Consider the following 17,856-nt stretch of genomic DNA (forward strand, 5'->3'; position numbering starts at 1 on the left):
AGAGCCGCTTCCGTTAACCGGCGAGAGCGGCCAGGAGCCACTTCCGGCGGCGCCGACCCGCCCGCGACAGCGTCCCCCCGCGCCCCGGTGCACCGCGCCCCAAGGAAGCGCCAGGCGGCGGCTGTTTGAAAGCGGTTTATTGTCACGTACAAAACAGCGGCGGCCGCGGCCGCGGACGGACACTCTGTACAGCAATAAATAACGCACACCCGGCCCGCCCGGGCAATAACTTAGCAATAAATACCGCCGCCCGCCCTGCCCAGCCCCGGCGCCCCGACCCTGCAGCGCCCTCGCTGGAGCCTCGGGCTGCCTGGTCAGGCCACAGGCTGAGCCCAGGGGGAAACCTCCCCCAGGACAGCCACCAGCAGCCCGGGCGGGTAGGGAAGCCTTCAGCAGAGGGCCGGCCGGGGACTGGAGAAGTATCCAGCCGCCGAACTCCCCATGGCAACCTGGCCCTCCCCAGCCCCGGCCCGAGCGCAATGCCCGCCGAGGCTGCGCAAGGCGGGAGGAACTGTACACAATTCACCACAAGATACACAAATCCCCGGCAGCGGTGCAGGGGGACACTCCATGGGTTTGCCTTGGGGACAGGTCGTGACACAGCCCCCTCGTCCCCAGCCACCGCAGTGACGGCACCGGGAAAAGGAGAAAAAAAAACAAACCGAAACACGACACCCTTCACAGCAGGAAACCAAACGGACGAGCACCTCAGGAACAAGAACTGTCACACTCCAGAACGCTATATACGAGAGAGGTCAGCGTGACGGCTCAGGGCAGGGGTCGCCTCGCACGGGCACAGGAGGCCAGCTGGCAGGGAACTGGGTCCCAGGAGCAGGACGGGAGACTCCTTGGACACTGCAGAAAGACATCACTCAGGGTCCAACACCTCACTGAGAACAAAACCAAAACCAACGCCCTAGCACAGGGAAGCAGCACTCACGAGGGGACCACGTCCCATCTGACAGCCAGCCCAGAACCTGCAGAGCTTGTTTACGCCCTTCAGCCATGGCTTTGCACCTGTTTGCCCTACATGATGTGTCCTCATCAAACAACACCCTCAGCCGTTCGCAGCAGGTGGGGCCACAAGCTTGCAAGCACAGCAGAGGGGAGGAGAAATGGCATTAACATCTGGTGAAGTCAGTACTGCCGCATGCTCTATTCTCCTGACTCATGGTCTCACTCTAAAGCAGCACGGTCTCCTATCAGCTACAGCATGGCTGCCACCCAGCAGGCAGGAAGAGACCTGGACGTCCCTTGCTGTCGACTACAACAGAAACAAGTTCACCACAGCTGCAGGATTGCCTGCCATCTCCTGCTCCAGCCCCTGGGGCTCAGTTCTAAACCAGCCCCATAAAGCCTTGGCTGCCCACTGGAGGCCAGGCCTCCATCTGTGTTTAGAATGCACTCTAGACAGTTCTGACTTCAGGTTGGCACCAGGAGGTACAGGGTTGGGACTGACACTCCAGCCCAACTGGAGGTCTCCATGTTTTGAAACATCTTGCCTCTTCCAGGCACCCCATCACCAGCTGGAAGACATGGGTTAGATCCCAGGGCTGTGTGCCGAGTGCTGCTCAGTGCACAGCCCATCTGGTAAGTGGCTGGGAAGTGGTATGTCAGACATTTCATCTCAAAGAGGAGAAAGCCCAGGGCTAGGAGGGGGAAGCCTGAAGAAAACATTTGAAAGTGCTCTTCATTCAGAAGTTAACTGGGAAAAGCATCCCAGACAGCACCTCCCTAAACTCCCAAGCAATCAGAGCAAACCTGACCTCCCCATCCACCATGAAATCCCCAACTATCCACTCTCCTGCCATGACACAGCATTCATCAGGTTTCCCTGCTTCTCAGCCCAGAGGACAGCAGTATCTGTTCAGCTACATGAGAAATAAAACACCAAAATCCACCCAGTACGACAAACTGCACTTCTCTGCAAGGTGCAGGTTCACCTGTGCCATCCTGGTCTGTCCACTCTGTTCAGGAGACTTTCAGCTGCTGGGAGATCACATGGACTTCATCCCCACAGCCTGCAACTCAGCAATCAGCTCAGATCTTTGGGAAGGGGAGAGGGGGAATCAAAGTATGTGTGGAAATGGAGCCTGGACACAAATAGCTTCTCAGCTGTGTCACACAACTGTAAGTCTAAGCACTCTTCCAACACCCACAGACAGAAGCTGTACCAGGAAAGACAGTACCATGCCACAGATGAACTTTCAGCAATGTGCAGACACTCGGGACTAGCACTGGTCCAGCAGTCAGGCAGACTCAACCCTCTTGTTAGAAAAGCCTCAAGAGCAACAAGTTCCAACTATGGGACCTGGAGTTAAATCACACCAGTATTCTCCAAAACTTGGACAGTTCTCTCTTGCATTACTTCTCCACCAGCTGCTTTGCTGGAGAAGGCAAAGCACAACATTTGCCCCATTCAGGTAACTGTCAGCAAGAGGCCCAAGCTGCCTGTGCTCCTGCAGCAGACCTCTGCTGGGAAGCAGGTTCTGCACAGGCACCACTGCTTGCTTGCACCAGCCATTCATTTTCACCTTCCAGAGCTGCAGTGCCTTTGCCCCTGTGCCAGGATCCTTCTGGAGAATTCAGAGAGATTCCAACTCAATCTCTCAGTCAAGCTTCGGGGAAACGCCAGCAGGATGAAACGACAAGCACACGGCAAAGGCAGCCACCGGCACCACCACACCACAGCGCCACGCGAGAGCTCAGAGAGCGCAACACCAGGGGGACACAACGGAAGCCAGCAAGGTGGAGAATTAAGTCACTTTTGGTACAATTGCAAAAAGATATCAAACAGGACTTGCCTCTTTTTTTTTTTTTTTGTCCTTTTTTTTTTGTTTTGGTTTTTTTTTTTGTCCTTTTTTTCCTAAGTTTTATAAATAAAGTCTGATAACTCTTTATAAAAACTAACCTCAGAGCCACAAACAGCTTGCGGGAGGTTCGTGAGAAACTTTAAAATTATTTCTTTATTAACTTTTTTTTTTCCCCTCTTTTTTTTTTTTCCTTTTTTTTTTTTAAACTAGCAAAGTCTCTGAGAATATTTCCCCATTCCCATGGTCAAATATTCTCACCCTCTCAGATAAGAAAAAAAAAAGAAAAAGAAAAAAAAAGCTGACTATAAATACGCTCTCTCTCTCTTCTGTCTGATTTTCATTTTAAACTTAGATAATTTAATAACTCTTAAAAGGATGTTTTTCTCTCTCTTTAAATAAAGGGCTATTTAACCACATAAACTGGTCGTGTAAACCGTCACACTAGAGACACTTGATACCCTCAAAGCACGGGAACAACTAGCGGTTTTGGTGCTGTTCAGTGCAACGCATTAGGCACAAAACCGGCCTGTAGTCAACACGGTACCTGCCCTCCCTCCCTTCCTCCCTCCCTCCCCCAGGGTGCTGGGCCCCCATTGAGGGCCCTGTCACAGCTCCTCCCCTGGTGCTGGGGCAGAAGCAGCTAGACACGACAGCATCTTCCCTTCCACCACTGCTAGTGTACACAGCTAACGCAACGGACGTCTGAGGGGAAACCCACTGTTAGGGCACTGAGGCACACCTAGAAAGGAATAAAAACCTATGACACAGAACACCCCAACTGCAACTACAGGTACCAAAGGAGACAAAAGCAGCAGGTTCGGGTGCCTGGCAGTCAGGCACCGAGATGCACCACCTGGAAGAGCAATGAAATAAAGCCTTTGGGAGTGACCGAAGACTAGGGTTCCCGGCCCCCAAGGAAGAAAGCCTCCCTCCAGACCTTCCCCAAGCCCTTCTGACACCCTGCCACACTGCACAGACTTTCTTTGGCTAGAAAACCAAGATCTTGCAGTCTGTCCCAAGGGCAACCGAGGGCTACAGACTAATGGGTGGGAGGCTCTGTCTGCACAGGACAAGGGATGCATCACCACTGCTCATACCAATCTGGACACAACAAAACAAAACTGGAGTGATCAGCAGGCCAGTCCTGGGCCAAGTAGATGGAACCCAGACCCATGTGGGGAGGGTTTGTGCTTTGGGGATTCCAGGCTGGTTTTGTATCTAATTGCCCTGCACAGACAAGCTCAGGCAACACTCGCTTCACTAAGACCGGGCGTCCGTTTTGGATTTCACTATTGTGATGACACTAGTAGTAGCAACCTTGCCAGGGACCAGGGGCCCCATACTGGAGGTGAGAGGCCCCCGTGCAGGGGTCACAGGGCTCCGGGCCACGGTTCTGGCGAAGTTCTGAAGAGCCTCGTATTTGGAGCGGAGAGCATCGAGTTCCATTTTCATGCTGGCGTTCTCAGAGGCCAGCTTCTCCACTTCTTGCTGCAGCTCTGCCTTCTGCTTCTCCAGTTCCTCCTTCTGGGTAACGCGCTTGACTCTGCAGCTGGCCGCGTAGCCCCGGTTCTTCAGCGTGCGCCGGCGCTGCTTCAGCTGGATGATCTCTTCCTTTGACAGGCCTCGTAGATGCTGGTTCAGCTCCCGCACAGACATGGTCACCAGCTCCTCATCTGTCAAGCTGGTCCCATTCTCACCTGGCTCCCGCTTCACCTGGAAGAGAAGGCAACACACACTTGTGAAACCTGCAGTGAATGCCTGCACTCACTCACCACCTGTGCCCCTTTCCTCCACCTGCTGCTTTACCTTCAAGGCCTTGTTTCCTTTGTTGGGGGTCGTCATAACACGACAGCCTTGTCAATCAGGTTCTGGAAGGGAAGAAAAGTCAGATTAGCCTCAGAATGCAGCAGAGCCTGTGACATTCCTGTGGCAGGGTCCAGCAGCAATACCCTGTGCTGGAGCACATCTCACTGCCCCTTCCCCAGATGATACTCAGTGTGCACCTATGACTGAGCTGGACTCAAAAGCTGTCCCCAGGCAGAAAACGCTGCCCCTCCACACATGCTCTCCTACAGAGACTTTGTGACACTGAGAGGGTTTTGGCTATGTTGTTGGGTTTTGGTTTTTTTTTTTTTTTTTTTTTTTTGTTTTGGTTTTGTTTCTTTTTCTGCTTGGAGTGAGGGAAATTAGAAAACTAGGAGGAGTCTGAATACACAGAAGACACATTTTTAAAAATAGCCTGGCAGGCAGCAGGCTGGGTCCAGAGCATGGCTGCTCCAGGCCAGTCATGCTGACTCAGCAGGACAGCGCTCTGCACCTCTTGCTCCTGTACTCATCCTTGTTGCTCCCAAGCAGAGCAAGGCAGCCAGTCACTCCAACACACCCTTACAACAGGTGCCCAAGCACAGCCCAAAAACTCCCCAGGACAAGCATTCTATCAAATTCTAGGTCCCCAACAACAACACACAACCCTGGGCAAGGAGTGCAGGGAAGCCTCTGCCTCTGCAACAGGTCTTGCTGGGCATCCTGCAGGACAGAACACCACTGCTGCATGCATGACTCTCCAAACTTTTTCTGCTTCCCAGGAAAGTCAGCCCATCCAGGTTCAAGCCAAAGTTCAGCACCCAACCTTTCTCAAGGAACAGAAGGACAATTTGATACTGCAGTACAAGGAAGTATTTTGGCACACCAGGAATTCCAACACAAATTTGGGATGATGTCTCAGCAGCCTCCACCTCTCCTGGTCACAGAAAGCTGATCCCAGCTGTAGGTTCTTACTGTGAATAAGTCCCTATGGGTCCCTGGCAATGCCAGAGCACACAGCCATCTTTCCCCTCCCTTATCTTCAGAGCCAAGGTACACTCATATGAAAACAATTACTTGGAGCAGACAAAACCAGGGGCTCCTTCAGTGCCACGGACAACAGGACTTCAGAACTGGTAAGCACAATACCCAGGCCTGGTTTTACAGTAACTCGTATCCAAGCTTCTGCTTCTGTCCCTGCATACCTCCTCCCCCGAGGCTTTAAGTTCAGAGTGCTACCACACTGCTCAGAGAATTAATCCACTCAGATACCGCTTGACAGACATAGCTGCGCCTCAAACAGCTAGGAACAGCACAGCTCCTTACACTAGGCAAGTGCTCCTGCATAAGCACAGCCTATGACCACCTCTGTACCTTTTGTCTCTTCAGTACCTGTCAACAGCAATTTTGTTTGCTGCTGCTTTGCTAAATGCAAGAGGCTCTGATGTACAGTTACAGCCAAGAACCAGATGCACAAGTCAGCAAATACGAATTTATGCTCTCCAAGCAGCTGTGGCGCAGGCTCCCCGCAATGCATCTACCACCTATCAGAGGTGAACAGGGTCAGCGTTCCCCAGGACACCGGCAGAGACGTTCCCAAAGCCCGCAGCCTGCCAGGAGCCAGGCTATTTATACCCAGAGAACAATGCTCCTTCCAAGGAGACATCTCTACAAACCTGACAGCGCTGGCGTAGAGAGGGTCACTTTGCCATCCAAAGAGGGTAGCTGCAATGAAGCAGCCTAACACAGAACAGACAGCACACAAGCAACTGCTTCATAAAATCAGTTCTTCACTTCTTCCCATACTGTGGTATTTCCTTCCTCTTCTCCCACCTGGCAAACAACACAGCAGCTGGGAAATGGGGAGAAGAAAGGGAATATCTGGGGAGACCAATGATGTCACCCCACAGTACCTCACTCTGCACTGTCCCCTGGTGCCACGGGGAGGTATAGTCAACGGGACCTCAGAAATTTGTTTGCCTTGTAGCACTAAAGAATTTCCAGCTGCCCAGCAAGCACTCAAGCTCTCTTCACTAAAGGATGGCTGAAATAAAACAAGCAAGGCAACAAATGTGCTGGGCCAGGCAGGGTACTGGGAGAAATTTCCTGGGGGCAGGATGGGCAATCAGCAGGGCTGTTCCTGCAGTCCCAGCCCTGCAGGGGCAGTGAGTCATTCCAGCCTTTGCACCAGGACTTCTGCTAAAGCAGAGATGGGATGAGTGAGCTGTCAGCAGACCAGAGAAGAGGCTCGTCCTAGTCCACAGTAGCAGCAATTTAACTTTCTTTGAACTTATAAGAGCCAAGGATTTTTACCCAGAGGAATCCAACCTCCTCAGGCAGCAGCCTCCCACAACAGTCATCAAAGCTGTAACAGGACCATCCCCAAAAGCACCTGGTGACCCCACCTCTCCTCATCCCTCTGCCCAAGGAGATCAAAATCAGATGCAGCAATACTCAGTCAGTAAAATGAGACAAACAATTCAGAGACCAGGTGATGAAGGATCAGAGACAGGGCTACTTGTCAGCACACAGAGAGGACACCCAGGGAACTGGCACCACGACAGAAACCAGACTTGGCCCTAACTCTCTAGACTGCTTATTGCTCAGCTTTTGATAGCTTCCTGAAGAAAGATCACACTGAAAAGTGCCAAATGCGATGACTGCAATGAAGAAAATGCAGCCTCAACACATTTCCCCAGAGCTCAAAAGGCCTGAACTCAGCACAAGCGCAGCCAATTCTCTCCAGCTCAAAGGCGGCACAAGGGAGCTGACAGCACCGCGCATGATTCAACGCGGGCCCCATTCTCCACATTCCTGATGGCAGGACCGTGCCACGAGCCCCGTGTAAACACGGTGACGTCACCCGTTCCAGCGCAGGCTGGCACCGAGCCGGGAGGGCAGGAGGGAGGCCCATCTGTAGGGACCGGGAGGCAGAGGAAAGGGTTGCGCACCCCAACGTGCTCCACAGCACCGGGCAGGCGGATGAACGTGGTTTGCTGGCAGCGGTTTGGCGCACCACAGAACTCTCCCTCCCAGTGTGGATTCCACACTCTGTTTATTCACTTCGTTGTGAATTAGCTCACACAGCCTCCCCCAGGAGCCCAAACAACGCAGATGACTGCCCCAATTACCTATGAGGTCAGGGCAGTGTCCCTCCCTCCCTTCGGGAGTCCTGGAGAGCTTGGTCCAACCCAGGGCACTTGGACAGCAATTCTTCCTCCAAGGGATCTCCCACCCACCCAGTGTGACTCCACCAATCTCAGATAAAGAGAAGAGCAGGCTCTGGGAGACCCCCAATCTTTGGGCAGCAAGACCCCTGCGTGCACACAAACAACCCCCCAGACGCTCAGCGTTGGTGCCCCACAGTCCCACTGCAGATGCTTCAGTGCCCACTGCCAAGGGAATCAGCTCAGCACTGAGCAGACCCCCAGACCCTGCCTGCCCCTTGCACCCACCCACCACCGGGGGCTCTGACAGGGTTCCTCCAAAACAGGGGCCACAGGCGCACAGTCGTGTCCCCTCGGCCACCAGCTCTCTCCCAGTCACCACGAGCCACACCGAGCGGTGGGGAAGAGTGGTCGTCCCATCTGCTGCCAAGCCTCTGCGAGGTCCCTTCACGGCTCCTAACCCTACCAGACCAACTCGTCCTCCTCTCACCAGGAGGAACCACACGTCAAGAAAAAGGCCCGCGGCGTGAGCCGGGCAAGGCGGCTGGTGGCTGAGGAAGTCTCCCGGAGACGGCCGCCCGGCGGGGCCTTCACACCGGCCCGTGCCAGCGACTCCGCCCCTCGAGGGACTGGGGACTGGTGCCCGGGGCCCGGCGGCGGGCCAGGGCGCGGCGGGCTTCGGGAGCGCAGAGGGGGCGGGACGGGCAGGCCAGACCCAGGGGCATTCAGTCTGCAGAAAGACCAAAGCTGGCGGTAGCGGCGGGAGGGAGGAGCGGGACGCGCCTGCGGTGCCTGCCGACAGCGCCGGGAGGCGGCGGGCGGGGCCAGGCCCCGGGCCGGCGGCCCCGCGCACCTGTTGCTCAGCCGTGGGGCGGGAGACCGGGCGGGGCGGGGAACAGGGGCGGGAGGCGCGACGGGCGGCGCCGGGGCGGTCTCGGCCCCGGAGCTCCCGCCGTGAGTCAGCGGTCGCGGCCCCACGCAAGACCCGCCGAGCCGAGGCGGCAGCCCCGACCGCCATCCCGGGCCCGCCGAGCCCGCCCCGCCCCGGCCCGCCCCCGGGGACCGGCCCGCCGCTCCGCCCCGCCCGGTGCTAGGGCCGCGCCCGCCACCGGAGCCGCGCCCGCTGTAGAAAGCGGCGCCGTCGACGTCGCCACTCACCCCCTCACGGAGCCGCCGGTGCCGGGCCGGGCGGGGGAGGCCGCGCTGGGAGGGACCGGGACGCCGCGAGCCGCCGCCGCCGCCGCCGCCGCTCACGGACGCGTCACGTGATGTTTGGGTCACGTGGCTCCATTCATGAAGCGCCCGGCGCAACCGCCCCGGGCCTTAAGGGGGCCGCGCTCGCCGGGCGGGGGCGGTGCCGGCGCCGGGCGCGCCCCCAGCAAGCATCGGCGCGCCGCAGGCGTGAGACTTTGCCCGTCCGCGAACACAAACGTCACCCGAGACCACTGGGGGCTCCCTGGCCGCGGCCGGTACCGCCTACCCTCACCAGCACTGGGCAGGTCCCAGCCCGGGGCGAGCCCTGTCGCCGCCACGGGCTCGCCCGCCGTCCGGTGGATCGGTAGTGGGTCAGAAGGATGTCTCGCGACACCGCTGACCCAGCGGCTGTTGGGGCAGCGGGGTTTCAAGCTTGCACGCGTGTTAGCAGTGGCCAACAAGGAAGGGGAGTAAGGCGGCTGCTCCCCGCGGAGGGGCTCCCCTGTCCCACGTTTTAACGTGGTTCTAGCGCAAGCAGAGCACGGTTGCTCCCGCTGCCAGCTCCAGGCACCTCTCGCCCAGGAGGCCCCAGGCTCCCTCCCAGCTGCCGCTCTTTGCTGCATCCACAATTTAGAACTGCTGAGACTGCACGGAGGAGCAATGAGATCTCCACCGAAAATGCTGACTTAAAGATGGGGTCAGCAGCAGCCCTCCTAGGCACGGGTGACACTGCTGAACCAAGCCCTGGCTGAGACGCGCTAGGGCTGGGACTGGCTCTTTGCTTGTGAAATGCCTCTGCCAGATCATGCTTGGCTTACTCCAGGTGTTTCCACTTGTTCTGCTGTAACAGTGGGTCCAGGACAGGAATACTGGTGCCTCCAGGCTGAAACACAGTGCTCAGGGAAAGTGGTGGTGTTACCATCCCTGGAGGTGTTAAAAAAATCATTATAGACATGGTGCAGGACATGGTTTAGCAAGCATGGTGGTGTTGATCTTAAAGGTCTTTTCCAACCATGATTCTTTTCTGTAATTTTAATGCATTTACTGCTGTGCTGCAAGCAGAACAGGGCTGAGGAGAAGCAGAAGGTGCAGCAATGAAACTAGGTACACAGGAGCTGGAGCAGCATCATGCAGAAAGCACTCTCCTAAGGAAGAAGTGTACCCTGGGCATCGAGCAGCAGCTTTGCTGTGCACACAGAGGACATGAGCTTGAGTCCATCAGGGTTCTTTGGTAGGCCTCAATAAGCTGGGTTTTCATCTACTGTGGCAGTCAGCTCAATTACAGAATATAGGAAGCTCTAGGAAGTTCACCTATAGCTCTGCTTCTCTGGGGGTATGCTGGGGCAGTTCACAAATTCTCTGCAGAGGGGATTAGACTCAGCCAAATGGGTGATAAACCACAACATTCCCTTGCATCAGTCAGTACTTAAGCCACCTGAATTCCAGACTGGCCTTTCTGCATGGACTATTCATAGCTTCTGCGTGGGGAAACTGAGGAACACACTGCACCTGTTCATCTCCCATGGAAGTTTGTATGCAGCGGCAGAACCACTAGAAAGCCTAAAGGGTCAGGATACAGAGATGGATTAACACTCCCTCATGTCAGATTTCAGCCAGGTGGCTTTTCTCCTGGCCTTTCTCTTTGAGTTTCTGAAAACTGATAGCACAGGGTCCCAGACTAACTTTTATGCTGTTGCTCAGAGGCCATGAGTGACAAGGAGAAACAGGCCAATATGCTTCCCAGTCCCACACCCAGACAAACCAGCCTCACAGACAGGTTTGCAGCACACTTCAAGCACATTTACCACAGGTACCAAGGACCAATAACCCCTGCCAGAGGCAAGACATTATCCAGTCCAAACAGCTGGGATTAGCCACAACTCTGTCAGTGCAGCAGTTTATTTTAGAGAGTGAAGCACACTCCTAAGGAGTAACATTCTACTATACTTATAGGGTCATACCCTGCTACCAGCTGAAAGCCCAACACTCAAAATGCTTTAACATTACTAGCACCTTTGTCAGCCTCTGCATTAATAGCAAAATACTCTTCCTGCATCACCTGCATGTCCAGGATTCCTCAGGAGGCTGTAAGCCCAACCTACAGATCCTTTTTTTACCAGCATTCTCCCTGTATACCCCAAGGTAGAATAGTGTGAGTTATCCACCCAAATCTGTTCCATCTCCTCCAGCCAGTTGCTCCCACTACAGCCCCATAAAAGTAGCAGGGACAGGCTGCATTCTTTGTGCAGCTCTCTGGCTTGGGACATGCCTTACCTGGGCTCTGGGAGGAAAGCAGAGAGGCAAGGAAGCCACGCAGGAACATTGCCTATAAAGAAATCACAGAAAGCAGCAGAGTCTTCTCTTTGCTGCTGTTCTGGCGTTAGAAGGAAGGTCAGAAAGGAAAGATTAACCATCCTTCTAGGTGGGCTGTAATCAAAGCATTAGTACCTTCAACCCTCATTTGTCCTTTCCCCAATGGGCCCAGGGAAGAGGGGTGTGGAAGCAGATTCTGCTCATGGAGGGCATGAAGAGGAGGTGGAACTTAAACAGAGAACAGTCACTACATCCCCACTTGGTCCAACCACGTAAGCCAGGCTAGCAGCAAAAAATGGGACAGCAAGACCAGTCCAGGGTTCCCCAAACCAGACAAAGCAGAGAGGCAGCCACCAAAGAGAAATGGAATGTGGTCCAGAGATTCACACCATGTGTCTCCCAGTCCAGGCAGATGAGAGATGGGGCAGAGGCACTTTGGTCCCTTCTGAGAGGCTTTAGGCCCAGTCTCTCATGGAATGTGCAGCACTGCATTTGTGCTGCAGTACCTGCTCTAGCCAGCAATGACAAGACCCAAGCTCTGACAGCAGATGCAAGATGAGGCAAGAGAGATCTAAGTCTGGTTTCAACCTTTGAAGCTAAAAGGCATTCTGAAAACTCTTTGTAAAATCCTATTAGAAACCATTTCTGCATTGGACATCACAAACACTGCCTGAGTCCTAGAAGTAACCAAGGCTTCTGTACAAACAGTGCCCTTGAGCAAGCTCTGATGGTGGCATCAGTCCTGCCCAAGAGAGAACAGCAATGCCAGGGACAGTTTGCACCAAGCCTTCTACAGGTTAAAGACCCTTTTCTACAGCACTGCACTGTCCCATAGCTGCTGCAAGCTAGGAGCCAGGCATGGGGAACACCAACATTCAGAGTGAGTGTTTTTCCTTAAACAGAAGGGAAAGGGCACAGAAGAGGCTGGTGTTCACCAGAAGCAGACTACAGCAGTCTGATCAGTTCTTCTTGCTGCTTGGGCTCTTATTGGTGAACAGGCTGACTTTGCTGGACAGAGAAGGAGACTCCATCTTCACTTTATCCAACAAAGTCTTCTTGATGGCTGCTGGGGAGATCTTCTCTTGGTCTGCCACATGCTGCAGCTCCCTGCAATGGGGTGGTGGAACAGAAAGACATAGCAGAATAGGCAAGGAGTGAGAAGACAAGTTTTGCAGGTTCTTTAGGACTTTCTAGGTGCCCACCTTGTCCGGATGCAGGAAGCCTCCACAGCATTGATTAGGAGTGAGCGAAAACCACCACTCTCCAGGAAGTGCAAGGCATGGATGGTGGCTCCTCCAGGTGAGCAGACATTGTCCTTCAGCTGACCAGGATGCTGCTCAGACTCTAACAGCATTTTGGCAGCACCCTGTAGCAAGGAAGAGTAAATGGGCTGCCAGAATTCTGACTGAGGAACCAACTGTCAAACAACCCTGTACTCCACTGCACAAAGCAGCACTTGAGACTCACAGTGGAGTCCTACCCCAGAGCAATTGGCAAGCTGCCAAAACATTTCCAGATCTGAAAAAGCCTGCAGAGAAATCGTGTCTTCCCAGGCCCCATCTCCCACACCACCATCAGCACCAGCAGATTGCTGCAGACACTTCCTATATCCCCTCACCAGGAACCTGTGTGCAGTCAAACCGAACGTTCTTTGAAGTAGATTCAGTAAGAGGATTGAGATCATTTCAAACTGTGATGTGCAGAAGGAACAGATTCAAACTTGTTCTGGAGGAGGAAATACTGACCAGCAAAGCCTGTGCTCCAAGTCGAACTGCCAGCCGTCGGGGAAGTCCCATTTTCACTCCCCCATCTGCCAGAGCATCCAGTGCAGTGAATGCCTGAGACCAAACAAAAGGAGATGATGACTGAAATTCTCTCCGAGGAGAGAATCCAGGGCTCCAGGATCACACCATGACCCCTATCTCTTATGGACCTTTCAAGAGCCTCCCCTTTCACTGCATGGGTGCCATGACAGCCTTCCCTCCCACTAGTTCCAGCTCAGAAGTGGAGGAAATGGGAGAAATGCAGCTTCTGGGTCATATAAACTATAAACCCATGTTCTGCAACATGAACATGTGGACATGGCTATGGACTTCAGACTTATCCACTGGCAACAAACTTAAGTTGTTGACCCAAACTGGTTATAAACTGGATACCTGGATTACAGGTAGTATCACATGTGAGCCATGAGGAAAACAATAAACGACAAACTGAAGTTGCACAGACTGTCACCACATGCAAAGCCTACTGCTCTCCCCAGGAGTGCCACAAGTTGAGGAAGCAGCACATACATACGCAGGGCCACTGCCACTGAGCCCCGTTACAGCATCTATCAGGTCCTCTTCCACCTCAGTGCAGAAGCCTACACTGGCCATCAGTTGTTCCAATAGCTTCCCATCCTCCACATCCGCGTGAGTCCCAGTGGCATAGACAGTGGCACCTTCCCGGACAATCACAGGGGTGTTGGTCATGCACCTGATCACTTTTGGTGTGGGGCAGAAGGTAGACAGTTTCTTAGGGCAGAAAATTATTTGAGATAGAAGAAACAAAGAAAGAAAGAAGGAAGATACCAAAATGAATTTTAGTGCATATTTAACATATCAAATAGGCTGTCTAGGAAAGGATTCCCGGGGTGGGAAGGACAATGTGAACAGAGAGAAAAGAGAGACTCTGTTCCAGACTCCCTGCTCCGAGACAAAGGACCCAAAATTTAAATGTCAGGTCTTTAGCAGTACCAGCAAACAGGCAGAGCTGCTGTTAAGAACAAGACCCTTAGGGCTAATTCACGCATGGCCTCACGAGTCTCCAAAACACTTAGCACAAAGACTGCAGAAATTCTGGGGCAATCACCCACCTCTGTTGAGAGAACAGGGCTGGCATATGGACTTACGGCTTTTGACAATGAGGACAGTTAAGGTGACCCAAAGCAACCATTAGGCCACGGCAGGAATTTAGTCCCGGGGATGTGATATCTCGCATCAAGTCCTGAGGGACCAGAGGAACAGTACCAGCCCCAGGCCAGCTCCAGGACGGCCCTGTCCTGTGTCAGAATAGCCTCAGATACCGAGGGGCCGCTCTGGGAGGAGGACCCAGCGAGGCTCCGGGCCCCACCCCAGCGCCTGGCCCCTGGCCATCTCACCTTCTCGATGGAGCTGATGGTAACGCCGGCTGCGCAGGACACCACGATGTGGCGCGGCTCGATGTCGGGGCCCACCTCCTCCAGAATGAAGGGGATGATGGGGGGCTTCACGGCCAGGAAGAGGACATCGCTGCTCTTCACCGTGTCCTTGTTGCTCACCGTGAAGTTCACGCCCATTTTCTGCACCGGGTGGGGAAAAACGGGACCGCTGTCACCTGGGGCAGTCCGATAGGGACAACGCTGCGCCCCTCCGCTTGCCTTCGATCATTCACTCACCCGCAGGCCACTCACGGTGGGCAGGTCGGTGTCCGGGGAGCTCGCCGTGATCTTGTGCGCGGCCAGGATCCCTGCAAACGGCAGCGTGCATCAGCCGGCCGGTCAGCTCGGTCCGGCTCGGAATCATTAGCTTACCCCCACGCACTGTGCCCCGTGCCCACCTGCCGCCGTGAAGCCCCTAGCCAGGGCAAAGGCGAGCTGCCCGGCGCCGATGAATCCCACGCTCATGGCTCGGCTCGGTTCGGTTCGGTACCCCCCAGAGCACACCTGCACCCGCGCCACCGTCCACGTGGCCGCGCGCGGCGCAGGGAGGCGGTGACGCGTGGCAGCAGGGCGGGGTGTTGGCGAGCAGCAAATCGGCGAGCTGTAGGGCGGGGCCACACCAAGCCTCCGCCACTCAGGAACCAGCTATTGGAGCAACCGGTGTTGGGTGTTGCATCATTCACCGGCTACGGAGGCCGCTGGGAGTCAGCTGTCGCGTCGCGCCGCCAGGCGGCGCTGTCCTACCACCGCAAGCAGAGTCTCGGCGGCGCGCGCCCTTCTGGAAACTTCGGGCTCCGCCGCGTGCCCCGCGGGGTGGCTGTCGCCGTCGCCGTCGCCGTGAGGACTGCGGGACCTTGGACGAAAGCGGCCGAGCAGGCACCCTCGGGGGTACCCCGCTAGCAGTGTCCCCTCCTTCGATCTGGCGTGAGCACCGACACAGCCCCGGGGCGACCGTTCCCGCAGGTCTGAGCGGGCCGGGGCCGTTCCCAGCTGCTGTCCCGGGACATTCCTGGGATGCTCCTGCCCTTGCCGGACTCCGCGGGGCCGAGAGCGGCCCATACCGGAACGCCTCGGGAGCGGCAGCTGCGGGAAGAAGTTCTCGGTCCTCCCTGCGCGCGCTCCCTGCTTCCCCGCTATTCCCGGCAGCCTGCCTGCTCTTGCCGGACCGCAGGCAGGGGCCCGGGCGGCGCCGGGGAGCGGGTTCCGTCTCCCCGAGAAGGACCCCGCAGCCTTGCCCGTGCAGGTCCTGGCTCCGATGGAGGATGCTGGAGCGGGCGCTGATCCCGGCGCGGGCGCATCTCATCCTGGCCTCAGCGAAGGGATCTTCCTACTCTCCGATCGGGGTGGAAACTTAGTAACCCAGTAACGGTGTGACAGGCTGTCAGCCTAACTCACGGACAGCCGGACCAGCAGGCAGCGCCGCTGCCCTGGGGCTGAATGTCCTGCGGTGATGGAGGTTGGTCCCGCTGGTGGCGCCAGCACTGATGCCCCATCGCATGGCTTCAGCAATGGGCTGTAGGGAGCTCCAGACGCCTTGAAATATGTCACTATAAAAACCAGGCACCAGGCAGTGCTTTTTTTCCCCCCCTAAATGTAAACTTAGCACATGGGTTTCTGTCTCCCCCCACCCCCTGCCGGCTTTTTCCTTTCTCCTTTATCGACACAAATAAATCTTAGTATATCTTCTGTGGGTGAATGTTCTAAACCTTGTCTTTTGAGGATGCTGAATCCCAGCTTTCAGTAAGAGGAGGGAAAAGGGAAACCCAACCCAAGCCCATTAAATTGGTATTATACACTATAACGATTTTATATGTGTGTGTGTGTTTATATATATAATATAAAATATATAGAGTTTTTTTCTTTGTAAATCTATATACATTTCAGTTTGGAGTTCTCTAGGAGCTGTCTAGTTTGGCTGCAAACACAAATCCATCACTCTAAATCAGCACGTGCATTAAAGCTGGGCATGATTGGTGCCTTAGGAAGCCTGTTCTACAGCAATCTATTTGATTGTGATTTGTTAATTGGGAAAGAGGAGCTCTGGAAAGAAATAGGTTTTTAATTAACTGAATCCTGACAAAGTTGGTCGTTAAAAGCATATTAAGCAGATATTGGATGTTCTCTGTCCTAGATTGGGTAATCTCATAGTTTCCAATGGTTAGTGAGTGTTTAACCACTGAGGCATGAGGTTTTGATTTTTTTTTCCTCCTAAAAGAGTTGATTGTTGTCCACACAATCTTTTTTTTTTTTTGCCATTTTGACCATGCTAACATTTTTTGCTCTGTCTTTGGCTGGCAGATGAGAAAGCTAAATCTGAACACACTGTTCTTGGCAATGACTTGTCTTTCCACTCGTCCAGTCAGTGGTATCATGATTTCCCTGTTAAATTCTATTTCCTCCTTATTGTGGAGTCACTGAACGTTACCCCCCCCCCCCCATTGTTTCCCAGTTACCTGTTTCTCTCTTGGGCCTTTCTTTACGTCCCTGGCACTGTATAAGTCACATCAACTTGTGTCATTAGCAGATTTTAGAATGTTCCTGCTTGTTGCTCCTGCTTGGTGCAAAGTCTTCCCAGCAAAAAGCATGGCTGAGAAAAGTGTTAACCAGCTGAGGGGGGCTTTCCAACAGACTATACTGCTCAAAAGACTCCCAGCATCATTTCTGGAGACAAGCAACCCCTGCCTGCAAGCACCTGCCCCAACATCCCTCTCCCTGGCCTCTATCAGGCCCTGTGGAGCCCCTCCAGGGTTGACAGGAAGGTACCTGCATAAAGAAATGTTCCTGGTTTTGCAGGTCTCAGTTTTGTAGCAGAAGCCATTGTGGCTCACAATCACCTTCTTGGTTTTTGGTGCTCTATAGTAATTTTTAAGTGTGAGCAGTCCAGGCTGACCAGTTTTAAAATAATACATTAAAAATGTTCAGGGTTCTGTTTGTGTGCAGGGGCTCTTTGCACCCTACCTCCTCCAACTCAAATGGATTTCCCAAGTTAGCATTTCTTATTTGAACAGCCTCTTCATTTGTCTGAGTGGTAAGAAATAAAGCTCTCAAGCACCCTGGCTGATATCTATAGCAGATAGTCTTTGGTCTTGCTCTAGAACAAGTTGCCAGCCTCTTGTTGGACCATTATCTTCCAGACTTCCTGTCCTTAATGGGGACTGGTGAAAGAGAAGAACCTCTTGGAAGGCTGCTCAGCACATTCCCTTTATGCTGGACGCTGATTCTTGACCTGTTTTATAGGCTAATAATTCCCCCTGCTAAAGTGCTTACTCAGTAGCAGAATTATACATCACAATTTGTCCCAACTATTTTTCCTTTGATTTTCAACCCCCATACAAAGCACCAATGAACAGAAAGTTTCCTTCCTTTTTCCTGAGTGACTCTTCTACAA

At 54.1% G+C, this 17,856-nt stretch overlaps 2 protein-coding genes across 10 annotated transcripts; both read right to left on the reverse strand.

Moving 5' to 3' along the window:
• Positions 1 to 122: 122 nt before the first annotated feature.
• Positions 123 to 9,045, reverse strand: MAFG (MAF bZIP transcription factor G). Of its 9 annotated transcripts, none has more exons than XM_068151348.1 (4): positions 6,930 to 7,438; positions 6,293 to 6,449; positions 4,620 to 4,681; positions 123 to 4,526 (listed from the first exon to the last, which is right to left on the reverse strand). In XM_068151348.1, the coding sequence occupies exons 3-4, from the start codon at positions 4,653 to 4,655 to the stop codon at positions 4,074 to 4,076; spliced, it is 489 nt and encodes a 162-aa protein (XP_068007449.1). In that variant the 5' UTR covers positions 4,656 to 4,681; positions 6,293 to 6,449; positions 6,930 to 7,438; the 3' UTR covers positions 123 to 4,073. The 9 variants fall into 9 exon arrangements, with proteins under 9 accessions (XP_068007449.1, XP_068007446.1, XP_068007445.1 ...); XM_068151345.1 differs by having other exon boundaries at positions 6,530 to 7,438; XM_068151344.1 differs by lacking the exons at positions 6,293 to 6,449; positions 6,930 to 7,438 and adding an exon at positions 8,942 to 9,045.
• A 932-nt stretch (positions 9,046 to 9,977) lies between these two features.
• PYCR1 (pyrroline-5-carboxylate reductase 1) lies at positions 9,978 to 14,999 on the reverse strand. The gene is made up of 7 exons (XM_068151343.1): positions 14,867 to 14,999; positions 14,706 to 14,776; positions 14,430 to 14,609; positions 13,582 to 13,803; positions 13,036 to 13,128; positions 12,493 to 12,656; positions 9,978 to 12,397 (listed from the first exon to the last, which is right to left on the reverse strand). Exons 1-7 carry the CDS (start codon positions 14,931 to 14,933, stop codon positions 12,250 to 12,252), a joined length of 945 nt encoding a protein of 314 aa, XP_068007444.1. The 5' UTR covers positions 14,934 to 14,999; the 3' UTR covers positions 9,978 to 12,249.
• Positions 15,000 to 17,856: the final 2,857 nt, after the last annotated feature.

Source organism: Melanerpes formicivorus, unplaced genomic scaffold, assembly GCF_026170545.1.
Source record: "Melanerpes formicivorus ecotype bairdi unplaced genomic scaffold, bMelFor1.0.p_v2 SCAF_21, whole genome shotgun sequence".
NCBI lineage: Eukaryota > Metazoa > Chordata > Aves > Piciformes > Picidae > Melanerpes > Melanerpes formicivorus.